This window comes from Bubalus bubalis, chromosome 17 (assembly GCF_019923935.1).
Source record: "Bubalus bubalis isolate 160015118507 breed Murrah chromosome 17, NDDB_SH_1, whole genome shotgun sequence".
In the NCBI taxonomy this organism is placed as follows: Eukaryota; Metazoa; Chordata; class Mammalia; order Artiodactyla; family Bovidae; genus Bubalus; species Bubalus bubalis.
In genome coordinates this window covers 17,393,333-17,409,961 of record NC_059173.1, presented here as the reverse complement: position 1 = coordinate 17,409,961, position 16,629 = coordinate 17,393,333, and the positions used below count along the sequence as shown (strand labels likewise).

General features: G+C 41.2%; 1 protein-coding gene across 9 annotated transcripts in view; it reads right to left on the bottom strand.

The window, feature by feature from the left end:
- ATXN2 (ataxin 2) overlaps nt 1-11,353 on the bottom strand; it is a 101,915-nt gene extending 90,562 nt beyond the window's left edge. For 2 of the 9 annotated variants that reach the window (XM_025267065.3, XM_025267070.3), the window contains exon 1: nt 10,533-11,059. In XM_025267065.3, coding sequence (XP_025122850.2) covers nt 10,533-10,753 — 221 coding nt within the window. In that variant the 5' untranslated portion in view covers nt 10,754-11,059. Of the gene's footprint in view, nt 1-9,444; nt 9,609-10,532; nt 11,061-11,290 lie in introns of those variants that run through there. The other 7 variants (XM_025267069.3, XM_025267066.3, XM_025267067.3 and 4 more) reach the window with 5 other exon arrangements.
- Nucleotides 11,354-16,629: the final 5,276 nt, after the last annotated feature.

Here is a 16,629-nt window from a genome sequence, read left to right as displayed (position 1 = left end):
ACAAAATGACCATAAACCCACTCCCCTCCCCAAAATGGAAAAAACAAAAAAGGCCCTCTATTGGTGGGATGAACCCACTTTTGTTCTGTGGTGTAGCTCTGCTTCTATTTTAGAGATCGTCCTAAGGAGAAAGCCTGCCAAGTGGAGGAGCTGCTGCACTTCAATACAAGGCACTGTATATGCTATGTCCCTGGTGGTCCAGTGGTTAAGAATCTGCCTTGAAATTCAAGGGTCATGGGTTCCATGCCTGGTAGGGGAACATAATGCCATGGAACATTACGAAGCCTTCGAGCCACAAATACTGAGCCCACACACTCTGGAGCACAAGTGCCACAACTAAGACTTGATGCAGCCAAATAAATAAATAAATAAATAAATATTAAAAAAAAAAAAACAAAACACACCCACCATACACTGAATACCACAGGAACAAAACTTGTCAAAAGCTACAGGGGCACAGGAAGAATCCCATTTTCCTAGGGCAAATATGGTGAAACACCATGCAAGAGAGAATCTGGGCTAAGCCTTCAAAAACCTATGCTTAGGAGGACAAGATAACTAGACTGACACAACTTGATTTACTCTAGAGAATACAGTATCCACAATCTGTGGAGGGACTTGACTAACAGACTATTCATTAATAGTCTGGATTTGATTCAGCTAGAAATGAGAGCCACTAAAAGTTTCTTAACAGAAACAGTACACAATTGAAGATGTTTAGGAGAGGTTTTTTTTTTTTTTTTTTTTGAGGTGGTGACAAAGATTCTCATGGCTACGGAGTATCTGGCCATGAAGTAACCAATCAGGAAGTTTACTAAGCTACAGTCAGCAAATACCCTCTGGTGACCATGATAAAAAGACTCAATCCACCCCCTTTCTCTAGCTACATCTCTTCTCTAAAGCCAAATGAAATCTCAGAATCCTCCAAACAATACACCTATCAATCACAATTAACAGACAAAGTGAAACCTATTTGCCAGCCAGATTAAGGATCAAGAAAGGAAAAGCATGCCCGGTAGAAACAGAGGAACTTCACTTTGGATTCCAGTTCCTAAGTTAAAAGGACTAAAGAGACACTTTGCCACTTATATGTGTCAGAAAACAAAAAATAGCAAAGTCTAATTGGAACACATAGAGAAACTTTTTCTAGATAGGTAGATTTCTCCTTAGAATACTAAATTAGTATCAAATTTTGAAAACAATTCTGAAGAAACATATTATTAATACAAAGAAGAGGGAACAAGATTCTAAAGTCAGTTATGCAGCCAGCGATGAGAGAATATTCGCAAATAATGTCTGTGGCCTTAATTTCTTCAACAGTAAAGAAAATGAAAACTAAAAACTCACCAGAGTCACTTCCAACTCCAAATCTGTGTAATTCTAAAATACTGAGGGAATTACCTGGCTTATTAATGGTTAGGGCTTTATGCTTTCACTGCCAAGGACCCAGGTTTGACTCCTGGTCGCAGAAATAAGATCCCACAAATGCATGGGACTGACCCAAAAAGCATAAAATACTGACAGCTTAATATATGTCAATATATTAATATAATAAAAATGCAGAATCTCACTTTCTAAGGAAGGTATTCTTTCCCGCTTTAATAAGTACAGAAACTGAGCCTGAGAGTAACTTGCCCATTTGTTCACTCAACCATCTGACCACTTAAGTGTCAAGCATGGTTCAGAAGACTACTACGCAATCGTGAACAAAGTGAAGTTGTGGTCCTCAGAACTTAAATTTTAGTCACGAGGGGATGAACTCCAATTCTAGTCCAGATTAGGATTATCAGATAAAAGATACGCAGTTAAATTTGGATTTCAGATAATAAATAATTTTGTTCCATGCAATTTGGGACCTATTTATACCAAAAAATTAGTGGTTGTTTATCAGAAATTCCAGTTGGGGGGGGTATAAATTAGAAGTTTGGGACTGACACACACACACAACTATATATAAACTGGATAACCAGCAAGGGCCTACTGTACAGCACAGAGGACTATTCTCAATATTCTGTAATAACCTATGAGGGAAACAAATCTGAAAAAGAATACACATGCCTGAATCACTTTGCTGTACACCTCAAACTAACACAACATTGTAAATCAACTGTTTTTTTAAAAATAAATATGCAAGTTTAACTGGGTATTTTTATTTGCTAAATCTGGCAACTTTGGTGTAGATATTAACTGCAAAACACGTTCTCAATCCTTTTACTGTATCTCGGTGCCTCTAAATCAGTGACTGACTACACTAATGAAAAATTAGTTTAAATTGTAACACAGTATATATACAGTAATTGAAACAAGTTCCTTAAAACAATCCTCATCCTTAGAATAAGATACTACAGGGCATTGCACTTTTTCAAAATGTTTCTAAAAGGCCTGTCATAATCCACTAAAGTGATCTTACAACTTACTAAGTGTTCATCACCCACAGTTTGAAATACTCCTTTGAAAGATGAAAAAACAATTTAACCTTGTCTTATGAGTCACCATTAGGAGCACATCAATTAACTACATTATGCCATAAAATAGTAATGCCTCTGAGGTGTACAAAAGCATGGAGTTACCAATTTATAGTCAAAACACCCATGATGATAAACTTTTGAGGTCTTGTGTCTGTTTTTTATTATTTTCCCATCTCTTAACTTCCTATCATACTATTATTACTTCTCACTGCTACCAATGTTTGCCCCTAAAACATTCTACTTGCTGGCAATCTGTAAATCAAAAAAGCAAGCTAAAGGACTTGGCTAATGGGCCAGTGGTTAAGAATCCACCTGCCAATGCAGGGGAAACAGGTTCAACTCCTAGTCTGGAAGATTCCACATGCTGCAGGACATATAAACCCACGTGCCACAACTCCTGAGCCTGAGAGCTCTACAGCCAGTGCTCTGCAGAAGCCACTGCAATGATAAGCCCTTGCACAGTAACTAGCGAGCAGCCCCCGCTGGCCACAACTAGAGAAAGCCCGTGTGTAGCAATGAAGACCCAGCACAGCCAAAAATAAACAAAATTATACACACACACATGTAAATATACATATAAAAAGAACAAGCAAAGCAGAAGCATGTATGAAGTGAAAAGATGCCCTGAAGCACTCCCCTTTCTGTAATCGGCACAAGGTTCAACCTTTATGTTGAACCTTAAGTCTTTTCTCTTAAAAACCTTAAGTCTTTTCTCTACCTTATTTTCAAGTGTGTTTCGGAATGAAAATAGTTAACTACCCAAGGTCCACAAAAAATGTTTATGAGCTCCAAAAGAAGAATGTACAATTTGATTCAAAACAAGACTTTTCTTTTTAAAAACTAAGACTATAATCAGGATTACTCTAGATTATTTACAAAGATTACCTCTAAGAATATTTTTTAACATACGACTTATAAAAGGCACTATGAACAAAGTGGCAATCAAAAATATTTGACATTGACAACACTGGTAGATAGTCTCTCAAGGTAACACTTTCAAGAGGACAACATTCTGAAGTTCTGAAACTCAGTAAAAATAAGCCATGCACCACAAAACTGATGAGAATTACAAAGAGTCCATTATAGCATGCCATTTTATCCAGTTCCCTAAATGCTGCTAGCTACTAATCACGGCATGAAACTGATATTTTATAGCCACTTGACTCAACCTCAAGGCTTAAAGTATAAGCAAGCTACGTAAGAATTATTTTAAATTAAAAGAAATTTCAAATTTTCACATGAATACAATTACAAATAATTTTAAGCAAATAAAGCCTAAGATTAATAGTTGTGGTAAATTTTCATCAACGACCCAGATTTGTAACAATACTATACTACTAAAAATAACAAAACAAAGGATTTAACATTTAAGCAGATTTTACACCACATATATACAGAATCACGTATTTTCTTAAAAAGATGAACAAACAGACCTTCTATTTCATCGAACCAAGATCAAGGTTACAAAAGATATCCTGAGAGGCAAAAACTGACTGTGGCTATGTTTTCTTTTAACTATACAGCATGATCTTGTTTATGTCTCTGTCTGCACTTATTGAAAGTGAGGGAGATATAACAAAATTTTACAAATATGTTGCGCTGGGCAAGTGCCCTAACCTCTCAAAAGTTAAAATTTCTTCCCTTCTAAGACAAGAGTTTCTATTATTTTGTTATGCTCTAAAATCTTGTTTTAGGGAAAAAAATATTTTAAAAGACAATATATACTCTTGAATCCAAAACAGTTTTCACAAAGTCTGAAAAGACATACACCAAATTTCTAACAGTGGTTATCTCAAAGAAAAGATTGTGAGAGATTTTAATTTAAAGAATTCAGGGGAATTCTCTGGGGTCCAGTGGCTAAGACTCCATGCTTGCAATGCAGGGGGCCTGGGTTCAATCTCTGGTCAAAGAACTAGATCCCATATATTGCAACTAAGACCTGGCACAGCCAACTAAATAAATAAATAGTGTTTAAAATTTTTTTAAATGCTAAATAAATGAGTTTGGACTTTAAAAAAAAAAATTCTCTGCACGCTTCTACAATTAAGTGTTTAAATGCACTTTTTTTAAAACACAGTTTTTCAAGTTATAAACAATAGAACTTTCAAATACAAACGAGGAAATACACAAGGACTTTCTCAATTTCAAGAAAGAATCTGATCTGGACAATGGTTTAAGTACATCTCTCATCTCTATTGTAAGCAGCGCAGACCACATTCTATACGTCTGTATGCCCCAAAGCAATGTGTGTGTGTGTGTGTGTGTGTGTGTGTGTGCATGCGCGCAATATATATATAAGAAAATTTTATAGTAGAAAATTATACTTTGAAGATACATAAAAAAAAAAATAAGACACAGCTCAACCAATTTCTAATCATAAATAATGTCAGCAAAGGTTATGGCATCAAAAATGTCTACATTACAAATTCTAGACTTAGGTGCTACAACCTTTCAAAAGCTTCATGTTCACTGATGAGTAAATTTTCTGATGAATCTATCCTTATTTTTGAAGTCTAACATCTTAGGAGGCAAAAAGACTTCAAGAAGAAAGTGCAATCTACTCTTAATGACAGTCTTCCTTAAAAAGATCACTGTATGGACCTCTTAAAATGGTATGGTTAACAGTCATAGATGACCCAGATATATTAAAAAAAAAAAAAAAGGCAAGTACTTTCAATTAAAAAGATACAGTAGCAGGTAAACCTGTTAATAAACTGTATCTCCATCAAAGTCACAATCATTTAAAATAGCTACAAAGATAGGGTTTTCTTTAGGCTTAAACCTTTAATATGATATCAAAATACTATTACTATCTCATCAAAATAGAAAATTACAATTCTAGGGGAAAAAATTTTATAAAAGCTTAAAAATCCTTTTCAAGGTATAAAAGCACACTCTGCAATGATGAAAATAAGTGCTAACACAGCTGTAACGACTTAGGAAAAAAAACTGCCTTAAGTTGAAACATATGTCTATTAAATAGCTATGATATGAGTTAACATCCCCTGTGTAAAAGTATAACTGTCTCTCTAATTAGAGAAACAGAGAAAATACAAATTTACATTTAACCAAAAGAGAAGCACGGTGACCAATAGCATGCACTGTGTTGCCTTTTCAGAATGCAAAATATATAAGCAACTATAGTCTTACTTTTACCTTTGTCAAAGATAACCCATTTGTTGTAGGTTTTTGCCAAATCTTAAAAAGTGTATTTGTACACCTGAAACTAACACAATACTGTAAATCAACTTGCTATTGTTCAGTCGCTCCATCATGTCCCACTCTTAGCGACCCCATGGACTGCAGCCTGCCAGGCTCCTCTGTCCTCTACTATCTCCTGGAGTTTGCTCAAATTCATATAGAGTCAGTGATACTATCTAACCAATAAAAAAAAATTTTAAGTGTATTTTTCTCTAGATATTTAAAATGAAAATTAAACTGATAAGGTAAAATTAAAAAGCCAACTAAAAAACAAAAATGTACCTCATTTAACAGCCATCTATATTATCTCTAGATTAATTTCAAATTTGACTACCATCAATATCCACATAAAAGAATGAATTAGCAAAGGATGATGCAGTTTAAACCTTATAAACTACAATTGGGGCCATACGATTAGTTAATCTTGATTAAAAGCAAATGGCTAACTACCACACCTTCAAAACTTTGTTCAAACGTTCTCTCTTCACCAAGGCCTCCCCTGATCCATTTAAAATTGCAACCCATTCTCTTCCCCCACACTCCATATCACACTCCCTTAACATGCCACATCAGAATGTAGAAGGGTTTCCTAAGTGGCTCAGTGGTAAAGAAGCTGCCTACCAATGCAGGAGATCAAGAGACAAGGGTACGATCCCTAGGTGGGGAACACTCTCTGGAGAAGGAAATGGCAGCGCATTCCAGTTTTCCAGCCTTGGAAATCCCATGGACAGGAGTCTGGCTACAGGCTATGGGGTCGCAAGAGTTGGACAGGACTTAGTGACTCAACAAGTAAGCAATGGGAGAGAGCTATCTTTTCTTTTATAAATATCTCAAGCACCTACATCTCTATTGTACACAGATTTTCAATGAATGTATTGAACGAATGCAGTTTTCTTTAGGCTCTTCTATAAGAAATTTAAAGACATGAAAATCTTACCAATATTTAAAAGGAAACATGATAAATAATTACTATGAATTGCAGCATAATTTCTAAATCACAATGCCTTAAGAGAAGGAAGCAGTAAGCAAGTCCTAAACTGAAAATTACTAATAATTTTCATTCACACTTAATCCTTTATCCAAAGAAATTCTAATAATGTGCAAGTGCTCTGCCATGTTCGACTCTTTGTGACCCCATGGATTGTAGCCCGCCAGACTCCACTGTCCATGGGATTTCCCAGGCAAGAATACTGAAAAGGGTTGCCATTTCCTCCTTCAGGGGATCTTTCCAACTCAGGGATCAAACCCACTGTCTCCTGCGTCTCCTAACATTGCAGGCAGATTCTTTACCTTCTGAGCCAACGAGGAAGCCCGTTATTTAGAGTCTGGAATACAGTAATAGGACTGTAAACTCCTATCTATGTCTATGTACATACACACACACACATATTTCTTTTTTAAAACTGCGGAAGAGAATGTGGAACAGAGAGAGATAAGGTTTAACTAGTGATAATTCCCAAAAGTATTATAAACTTAAAAAAAAAAAGTTACCCAAAAATACTTAGATCATAAACTAGCAGCTGATTAAAAAATACTTTGAGATGAACAAGGAAGGTTAACCAAAACACAAAAAAGTTTTAGAATAAGGTCCTCAAACTGTCATTCCTCTAATGAGAATCATCAGCACAATAGTGTCCTCATGAGTATTAACAATTTTCAAGACATTTTCACATACATTATTAAATCCTCAGAGACACTGAATTCCAAGATAAACAGATAACAAAAGCACTAAATTGTGTATGCACTTGACAGTAAATCCAACTTTTCCCTTGAAAATCCCCCAAAGTTTAACAACCTACAAAGAAACCATTCTATACAAGAGCCACCTCTTTAACACACAAGTCTTCTGAAGAGAATTATGGCACTAGCAAGCATAAAAACTTGAAGCCTTTTGACCCAGTAAAACCACTCCTGGGAACCTTCTCTAAGAAAATAATTAGACCAAGGCAAAAAGCTGTTAATAAAAAGATGCTTACTGCACCACTATCTACAATAGCAAAAAATGTGGAAGAGCAAATCCCCACAACAGAATGGTTAAGCAAAAATTTAAGAAAATTCATAATGTGGTGTTAAAGAAGAAAAGAGCTGAATACAAAATAACATACACAATTACTAAAACTATATAAAAATTAAAGTGGCAAAAATAAGAATTGGATTAAGGTAAAATTATAATCAAACTTTCTAAGAGAAAACAGCCACCTTTAAAACATATGACAAAGAGAATTTTTGAAAGCCATGAAAATCCACTATTTACAACAGAAAAAAAGGTCAAATATGGTGAAATGTAGTACTATTTAAAGCAGACGTGAATTTCTAGACATTCAAGAATATTTTATTGTCTCTAAACATATAAACCCAAGGCTGCATTTTTTTTAAATTCACCTTTGGTCCCAGAAACACATATTAACTACTGATACACACAAGTGTAACTTGTAACTTAGTTTACAAAGACATTAGTAACAGTGATTCAAATTTGAAAGGAATTCTACAAGTACATCAAACATGTAAAAGAACAAAATTTCACACTATATGAATTCAACTCATTAAATGAAATGTCACACATTTATCAACAAAAATAAGGGCTATAATTCATGCCTCAAATAAAAGAACTTAAAACAAGAAACTAAATCTTAAATGTTTATAAAGTCTCAAGGAACAAAAAAAGATCTGTGGTAGGAAAACATTCCAAATAGTTTTGATCACTCAAGCCACTCTTGAACAAATTGTTATAATTTTTAAGCCTAAGAAAGCATATGCAACCTAAGTTTTAATTTTTAATTATTTGAACAAATTGAATACATCTGCCAGATTCCTTTTTCTTTTTTTTTTTTTAAGATTCTTGATGTGGATCATTTTTAAAGTCTTTATTGAATTGGTTACAACATTGCTTCTGTTTTATGTTTTGGTTTTTTTGGCCCCAAGTCATGTGGGATCTTAGCTCCCCAACCAGGGATGGAGCCTGCACCCCCTGCATTGGAAGGTTAAGTCTTAACCACTGGACCACCAGAGAAATCCCCAGACTCCTATCTGATCCCAAGAAGGAAAAAACAGTGCACCCTTTTTTATAAAAATTATGTTTAAATTTTTTCCTTTTTTTTTTTTTTTCCTATGGATGCCACGGAAAATGGGGAACTGAAGTTACAGAACCCTACATGGACAGAACTGGGAAAATAAGCATTTCCCCCCACTTTTTTGAACTAGTTTTGATAAGAAGCATCTGTAGATGCTTCAAAGGAGAACCTGGGAGGAAGGGTGGTGGGTAGGGTAGAAAGCAAGTGAATCAATGTTCCCGATTGCCCCGCATGGAGGCAGAATTCCTTAAAAAATCAGCTCCAAATCATTTTGATGGATAACTTCTGCCACAAATGGAAATTGTTTGGAAATCGACTGCTAAAAACCTTTTTTCAAAAAGAAAACTCTGCATGAAAAAATCCCCTTATCCCACCTTCTAAAGGCAGGAGATCTAAGGAGGACCCTTATCCGAGCCTGCCAACCCCGCCTAGGCCTAAGGGAAGTATGGCAGTGCCGGCAACATGGATGGGGCACAGGGGAAATGGACTTGCGTGCCCTTGGTGAGCTCTGGCGGCACTCCCCAAGTTAAGGACACTGGCCACAATGGAATGGAGTCTATTGACATTTGCTACTCCGTTTGAACACTAAGCATTTTCTTAGTTCGTGAAATACGGACAACCCCCCCACATACACACACACACCCACTCCAGAGCCAGACCCACGTCACTGAGACAACGCTGAGCCCCCAGTCTGTACCACAAACCTGGGTCATGGTGGGGAGTGGGTAAGACCAAGCAAGTAAACACCCGCATTTCTGCCTTCCGGAACCCCACCGTATCTCCTGCTGCGATTCCTCTCCTCTTGAAATTTATAAATTGGGGCAAGGGTTGAGGAAAAATACACAGCGTGCCCGCGCCCAGCCGCCGCCGCCACCACCACCCCCTCGGTCCCCAGTCCAGCCCTCGCCCACCACTATTCAAAGGGGCCTTCTCCGCGGCCTCGAACAGCAATGCGGCTCAGCCACCACCCGCGCCGGGGAGGCCTTGCGGGGGAAGGAGGGAGGCATGGAGGGGGCCGGACACTCCCCACCCCTTCCTTAGGTGGGGGAGGGCGGGACGCTGCGGGAGACTGCACTGAGCCCCACAATTTCAGAGCAGCTCTGGAGCCCCCGGCCGCCGCCTTAGACTTAAATGGGCAGGGGTGAGGGGGGTCCCCGTCCACTCACCTCAACCCGGTCCTTCGATCTCTCCCTGGGCAGGGAAGCGGGTGAGTGAGAAGACAGGACAGACCCTAATGATTCCCGATAAGCCCGCGGCTGCCCCTTTAACAGGCGGGGGGCCGGGGTGGGGGGACGATGCTGCCCTAACTTTCCCCCCTCCCTCGTTATTCCCAAACGGGGGAGTTGGCAAGTTTAGGCAGATAACCTAAAGACCCTTCCATGTTAACATTTAAAGGGGATGGGAGCTGTGCCCAAGCATCCTCGCGTTTGGGGGCGGAGGAACCTTAAAGAAGGTGATCAAGGGCTGACAATCGCCGAGACCTGTGAACCCCTCCCAAACACTTAAATGGAGAAGGGGAGGCTGCCCAGTCCTTCCATCTTGACCGTTTGGCGGAAGGGGGTGGGGATGTTGTAAAAGCCTAGACATCGCCATTCCCAGAGGGATCCCGCGGCGCCCCCTCACCCGACCCCACCCCCACCCCCTAGGCTCTAGACGGGAGCCCCACCCCCACTGCAGGCCCCCAGTCCCGCCGGTCACGGGGCGGGGACCGCGGTGCGGGCCGCGGGGGAGGGGACTTCAGGCTCGAGCTGGTCCAGGCCCCGAGCCGAGGCGGCTGAGGCGCGACACCCACCTGCCCAGGCCCGGCCGCCCGCCGCCTGTGCTAGCCGCCGCCACTGAGGAGGAGGAGGAGGAAGCCGCGGCCGAGGACGACGAGACTGAGGACGGCGCGGCGGCTGGCGACGTGAGAAGGCCGCCGCCGCCGCCGCCGCCAGGCTTGCGGGCATTGGCGGCCGCGGGCTGCGGCTGCGGCTGCTGCTGCTGCTGCTGTTGCTGCTGAGGCTTCAGCGACATGGTGAGGGGCCCATACACCGGCCCGCACGCCGGGCGGGGACAGCCGGGAGCCGGGCGCGCCGAGGAGACGCCGGAGCGCGGCGGGGACGCGCGGGCGCCGAGCGGGGAGGCGCGGGTTGGCGCGGCCGGGGGGGCGCCCGGGCCGGCGAGGGGGAGAAGGAGGACGACGAACGGGCGGGGAGGCCCGCCGAAACCGAGAAGTCGCCGGGAGCCGGGCCGGGCCGCGCCGCCGTTGCTACCAAAACAGTCTGAGGAGGAGGGAGGAGAGCGCTGCCCGGAGGGAGGGGGACCGGGGCCGGGCGGGGGAGGGGCGGCGGATGGATACGGTCCCGGAGCCCCGCCGCCGCCGCCGCCCCGCCGCGCCGGCCGCGGGAGCGAGCGCCGCCCGGGCCACCTGGCCGCAGCGAAGCGACGAGGCTCGATAGCCGCCGCGGGGCCCCGAGGAGCTGCGGCCGTCGGGCGCATCGGGGGTCGGGCACAGAGGTGCCGCGTGGCGAGGCCGGGTGGGCGCGGAGGTATGGAGTGGGGACTCTTTACCGGAAGTCGGAAGGGTCGGACGGAAGCAGAACGTGAGGCGGCCCCGGGGCCGGGAGGGACACGTGAGGAGCGGGCGCCGCGCTGGGTCGCGTTCGCGGGGGTCGGGTGAGGCCCCGACCGCCGGCCCTACCCGGATCCGCCCTCCTCGAGGCGGGTCTGCCCTTCGGAGAGGGCGTGTCTGTCTTCGCCTGAAGGGCGGGCCTAGGGTAGAGGACTGAAGCGAAGCGTTTCTGCCCCGCCCCCCTCAAGTGTTCAACGTTCTTAGACTGCTAGGAAAATCCGTGTTCGGCCCCACCTGATGCAACTTCGAAAATGGACTGCGAGTGTCTTCAGGACGAGACTGTCTTGCTACCTATAAATCAGCTTGAACACAAGCATGCCATGGTTTTCTTTGTATCCCCGGCACCTCACACACCGTAGGCTCTCACTGTGTCAGCCAGGTGTCAAAGACAGGCCGTCCTGTCTTTCCTTGCCAAGACCTACCGGTTGGAATCGAACAACCTCCCGGGGCCACTCACATCTGGTTACCTTTCCCCCACTTTTTCAACCCCAGCAACACTAACCAGAAAACTCTTGGGTATCTGACCTTCATTTGAACCCAGCTTCCCTCACTTGAACTTCTTTTTCCTCATTCATGAGACTCAAAAGGAAATTGTACATGATTGGTAGAGCTATGGATAATGGGGTCTCCTTCGGTGTAGACAGAATAGACCTCACAAGAAATGTGCGAACTTTAGATCTTGGCCCCTTTAGAAGTTTTACTTTAACTTACCCTGGTAGCCAGCACAGTAGTCCCTGTTTCTTTTCTTTCTTTCTTTTTGTTTTTTAATGTGTTTCAATTAAACTGGAAGCAGATAACTTTTAGGGGAGAGTGACTAAAAGCTTTTTAGTTTTTTAAGAACTGAAATTACTTCAGGAAATGGTAGGGAAGAAACACGAAAAGTTTACCTCAGTCTTCCAGAATTGTCAGATAAAGGTAAAGATATTTTAAAAAATTTAGAAAATGATTAAGCTGTGAACTTACAGTAGCCAAATTGAAATTAATCTCTTAAGTGGGGTAAAAGTGGTTATCATATTCTACAAACATGTGAAAAGTGGGATATCAATTTTATCTTCCATCTGAGGTAAAAAGGAGGTTGAGACAGGAAAGAGCATTCTTTTAAACCAACAGTTGCAAAATCCTTTAAAAATTAAACCAAAGGAAACAGACTAAAAAAGCCGGATTTGGGGGAAGGGGAAATTGAAATACAGTCAACTTTCTCTGGTTTAATGATTTGACAGTTAGCCATATCTGAGACCAAGGTCCCAAAATTCAATGTTAGGACCAAATTCCAGACATGTGGGAGCAAAAAAGAAAGCGGAATAAGAAGACCTGAAGCTGAGGTAGCTGAACTTGATTTCATTTATGCTGAGAAAGCTCAGGTTTTCTTCTATTATTATTGAAACTATATTTTAATGGTTTTATTGAAGTGTGATTTACATACTATGGAATTCACCAATTCAGTGATTCTCAGTAATTTACACAGTTATACCACCGTCACAGTTAATTATGGAGCATTTCTATCTCCCAAGGGTCCTTTGTAAAAGGTACTCCTGGTTCCTATTCTCAGCACAAGCAGCCACTAATCTACTTTCTGTCTTTATCTACTGTGTACATTTCATATAAAGGGAATTTTACAGAAAGTGTTTTTTGCTTTCTTTCACTTGACAATGTTTTTGAGGCTTATCCAGTTCATAGCATGTCAGGGTTTTTATTCTTTATTATCACTGAGTCGTATTCCATTATATGGATATACAATTGGCCCTCCATATCCACGGGATTCATGCATTCTTGGATTCAACCAACCATGGATTGAAAGAAATTTTTTTTTTACAGGTTTTGTTTTGTTTCTTTGGCTGTGCCATGTGGCTTGTGGGATCTTAGTTCCCTGACCAGGCCCTGGCAGTGAAAGGGCCAAGCCCTTACCATTGGATTGCTAGGGAATCCCCCCTCCAAACAGAAAAAAAAAAAAAAAAATTTAACTCCTGAAAGTTCCAAAAAGCAAAACTCGAATTGGCCAACTCTGGCAACTATTGCCTTAACATTCACATTGTATTAGGTATTATAAGTAATCAAGAGGTGATTTAAAATACTTTAAATCAGAAGTCTGTATTATAGGTTATATGCAAATACCACACCATTTTATATAGGGGACTTGAGCATGCTTGGGTTTTGATACCTATATGGTTCCTGGAACCAATCCCTTGAGGATACTGAAGGATGACTGTACCACATTTTGTGTATCTACTCACCAGTTGGTGGACATTTTGATTGTTTCAAGTTTGGGGCTATTATAAAGAATGCTGCTATGAACATTTGTAAACATATGTCTTCATGTGGACATATGTTTTTACTTCTCTTGAGCAGATGCCTAGTAATGGAATGTTGGATGATTTATTATATTTTTAAGGTAACTGTCAAACTCTTCCCCAAAGTGACTATGCCATTTTACATCCACATCTGCAGTGTTTGAGAGTTCATCATTAAAATTTGATTTCTTGGGAGTTCTCTGGCAGCTTAATGGTTAGAATTCCCGGCTTTCTCTGCCATGGCCTGGGTTCAATTCCTGGTCGGGGAACTGAGATCCTAAGGAACTGAGATCCTAAAAGCCATGAGACTAGACCAAAAAAAATTTTTTTTTAATTTCTGCTTTTATATTAAAATAGAAACCAAAGGAACCTCTATTGTTGATTCTGTTCTACATAATTTCCTTTTTTTTCTTTGTGGAAGGAGGCTCACCATCCAAAATGAAGGACTAGCGCTTATTGCAAACCCTTTGTCTGAATTCTGGATCTCTGAAGACATGGTTATTTAACAACAACTGTGATGTCAGAAGGCTTTAGCTTTAGAAGAAAATGCCAGGATAATGCACCTGAAGACAAATGGTATGTGGGACTTCTCTGGTGGTCCAGTGGTAAGGACTCCATGTTTCCACTGCAGGGGACTTGGGTTTGATCCCTGGTCCGAGAACTAATCTTGGGGGACAAAAAAAAAGATAAAATAGTGTGGTAGGCAGCTGTTAAGGTGACCCCCTATGATCATGTATTCCTGGTGTTCAGACCCTGCAAAATCCCCTTCACTTGAATATGAAGGAGATTTAGTGGCTTCCTTCTAACAAAAAGTTGGAGAAAAATTATGGCTTTTCAGTTCCAAGATTAGATTACAAAAACTGTGGCTTTTGTATTGGATTGCCTGCTTTCACTTACTTTGAAGAAGGCTAGCTGCCATGTTGTGAGCTGCCCTATGGAGAGGCCTACATGGCAGGGAACTGATGGCCCCAGCCAGAGGGAGAACCTCATGGCCACCAACAAGCTTTGTGAGTGAGCTTGAAAGAGGATCATCCTCCAGTCAAGCCTTGATATGACTGTAGCCCTGGTCAGTCTACCTTATTAGACATTGTTAGAAACCCTGTGCTTGAGACACTCAGTTAAACTGTACCAGACTCCTTTAACTCTTTTGTTGTTTAAGTCACTAAGTTTTTCGATAATTTGTTATGCAGCAATAGCTAACTAATACACATGACCCCCCCCCACGGGAAAAAAATTTCTCATTTCCTGTGATTTCCATGTGAATTCAGAATTCTTTAAAGACAAATGCTGAAGTCAAGAACTAGTAGTATATCCAGTAGAAGTTGAATGTTTAAATGTTTCCCCCTCCCCAGATGATTTTCAGGCAGCCATTTAAACAAAACCAACAAGTGTCATTGAGGAGCTGTCATCAAAGACAATGAAGAGTGTCGTCCTGAAAAAGTTCAGGTATAGAGAAATATTGCTCAAATATTTCAAAAATAGCTGTGGCCATTTCAACCACTATTTCAGAAATGAAAGAAGGGGACTTCCCTGGTGGTCCAATGGTTAAGAATCCACCTTGAAGTGTAGGAAACACAGATTCAATCCCTGGTCGGGGAACTAAAATCCCACATGCCTCAGGGCTACTGAGCCCACGTGCCACAGCTAGAGAGCCCACATGACGCAACTAAGACCTGATGCAGCCAAATAAATAATTTTAAAAGAAATGAAAGAAGTATCAAGTGAAAACCATATAAAGACTTTCAAACCTGGGAATCTAGTCCTGTGGATTCTATACTTGCTTTCTGATTTTCAGTGACCCTTCAGTGAGCCCCATGGCCCTTTAATTTTCAACATAGCAATGATTAATCAAGTCTGAGGATTTGGAGATGAAAAAGTGATGTAGCCATGTAAAGCAGAAATGAGAAGAGTGATTTGTGATCACTCGGTATAGCAGCACACATCAGATGATCCAGTATTTCCAGCAATTCATTTCCCTGCAATCATTTCTTTTCAGCTCTCTTCATTTGAACATGTTTAATGTATGATGATACATTATTCACTCAATACTCTTGATTTCACTTTCAAAAGCAGGAAGATTAATTCAAATCAAAACTAATGTGCACCCCCAAAATCCATCCTCTTCAAGTTTTTGCATAGACCAACCCTCATTTTAAAAAAAAAGAAAAAAAAGAGCAGATGTAATTTCAAAAATAGGACCATGGCTAATTAAACAAGTGTTTTTTCCTAACCATGGTTACTCAGAATTCTTAGAGGCTAATCTATTTGTAGACACTCCAGGAATCCCAAAAGGCTAAAGGCAATTAAAAAAGGAAAAAGTGTGTGGTGTGATGCTTCCAGGAGGGCATTATTTACACACCTTGTGTGCAAAGTAACGACTTTCCCATAGGTTTGAAAAAACTGAGAGGGGTGTGACAAAATAGTAGGGAACACAGCAACATTATTTGAAAAGCTTTTAAATGAGCCATTTCCTCCATACAAGCACACTTTTGCTTGTTAAGTTGCTCGTTTTGTTTTACCTTGTGGGACAGAATAATGATGCAGTGACATTATTCACAAGGCAAGAGCTGGATGGCAGCTGAAATAGACACAGAAGAAAGAATTCTTTATTTTTCACTGGAAATGCTTGTACTATGCAGAGCCAGAAATTTAAAGAAACTCAACCTTTGGTTTTTTCTGGTTCTCCCTTTTTCTTTTCATTTACCCTCCTTTGGGGAGGTGAATTTCGTGGACAGCCTGTTATTTCAGGGGCCACAGATTTATGGAAGGCGAAAGATGTGAGGTATGCACCATTTGGAGAATGCAGGAGGGGATTTAAAACGGATGCAGGCAGCACCGGTGACAGCTGAGCTGGCCCTTAGCATGCAGTCTAAGTTTGCTACCGGATACAGTGAGCCCTACAATGGAACCCTAGAGGGATCAAACTATAATTAATACTGACATTGCTGACCTATGATCTTAGAAGAGGGACTTGGATTCTCATTTGGAAG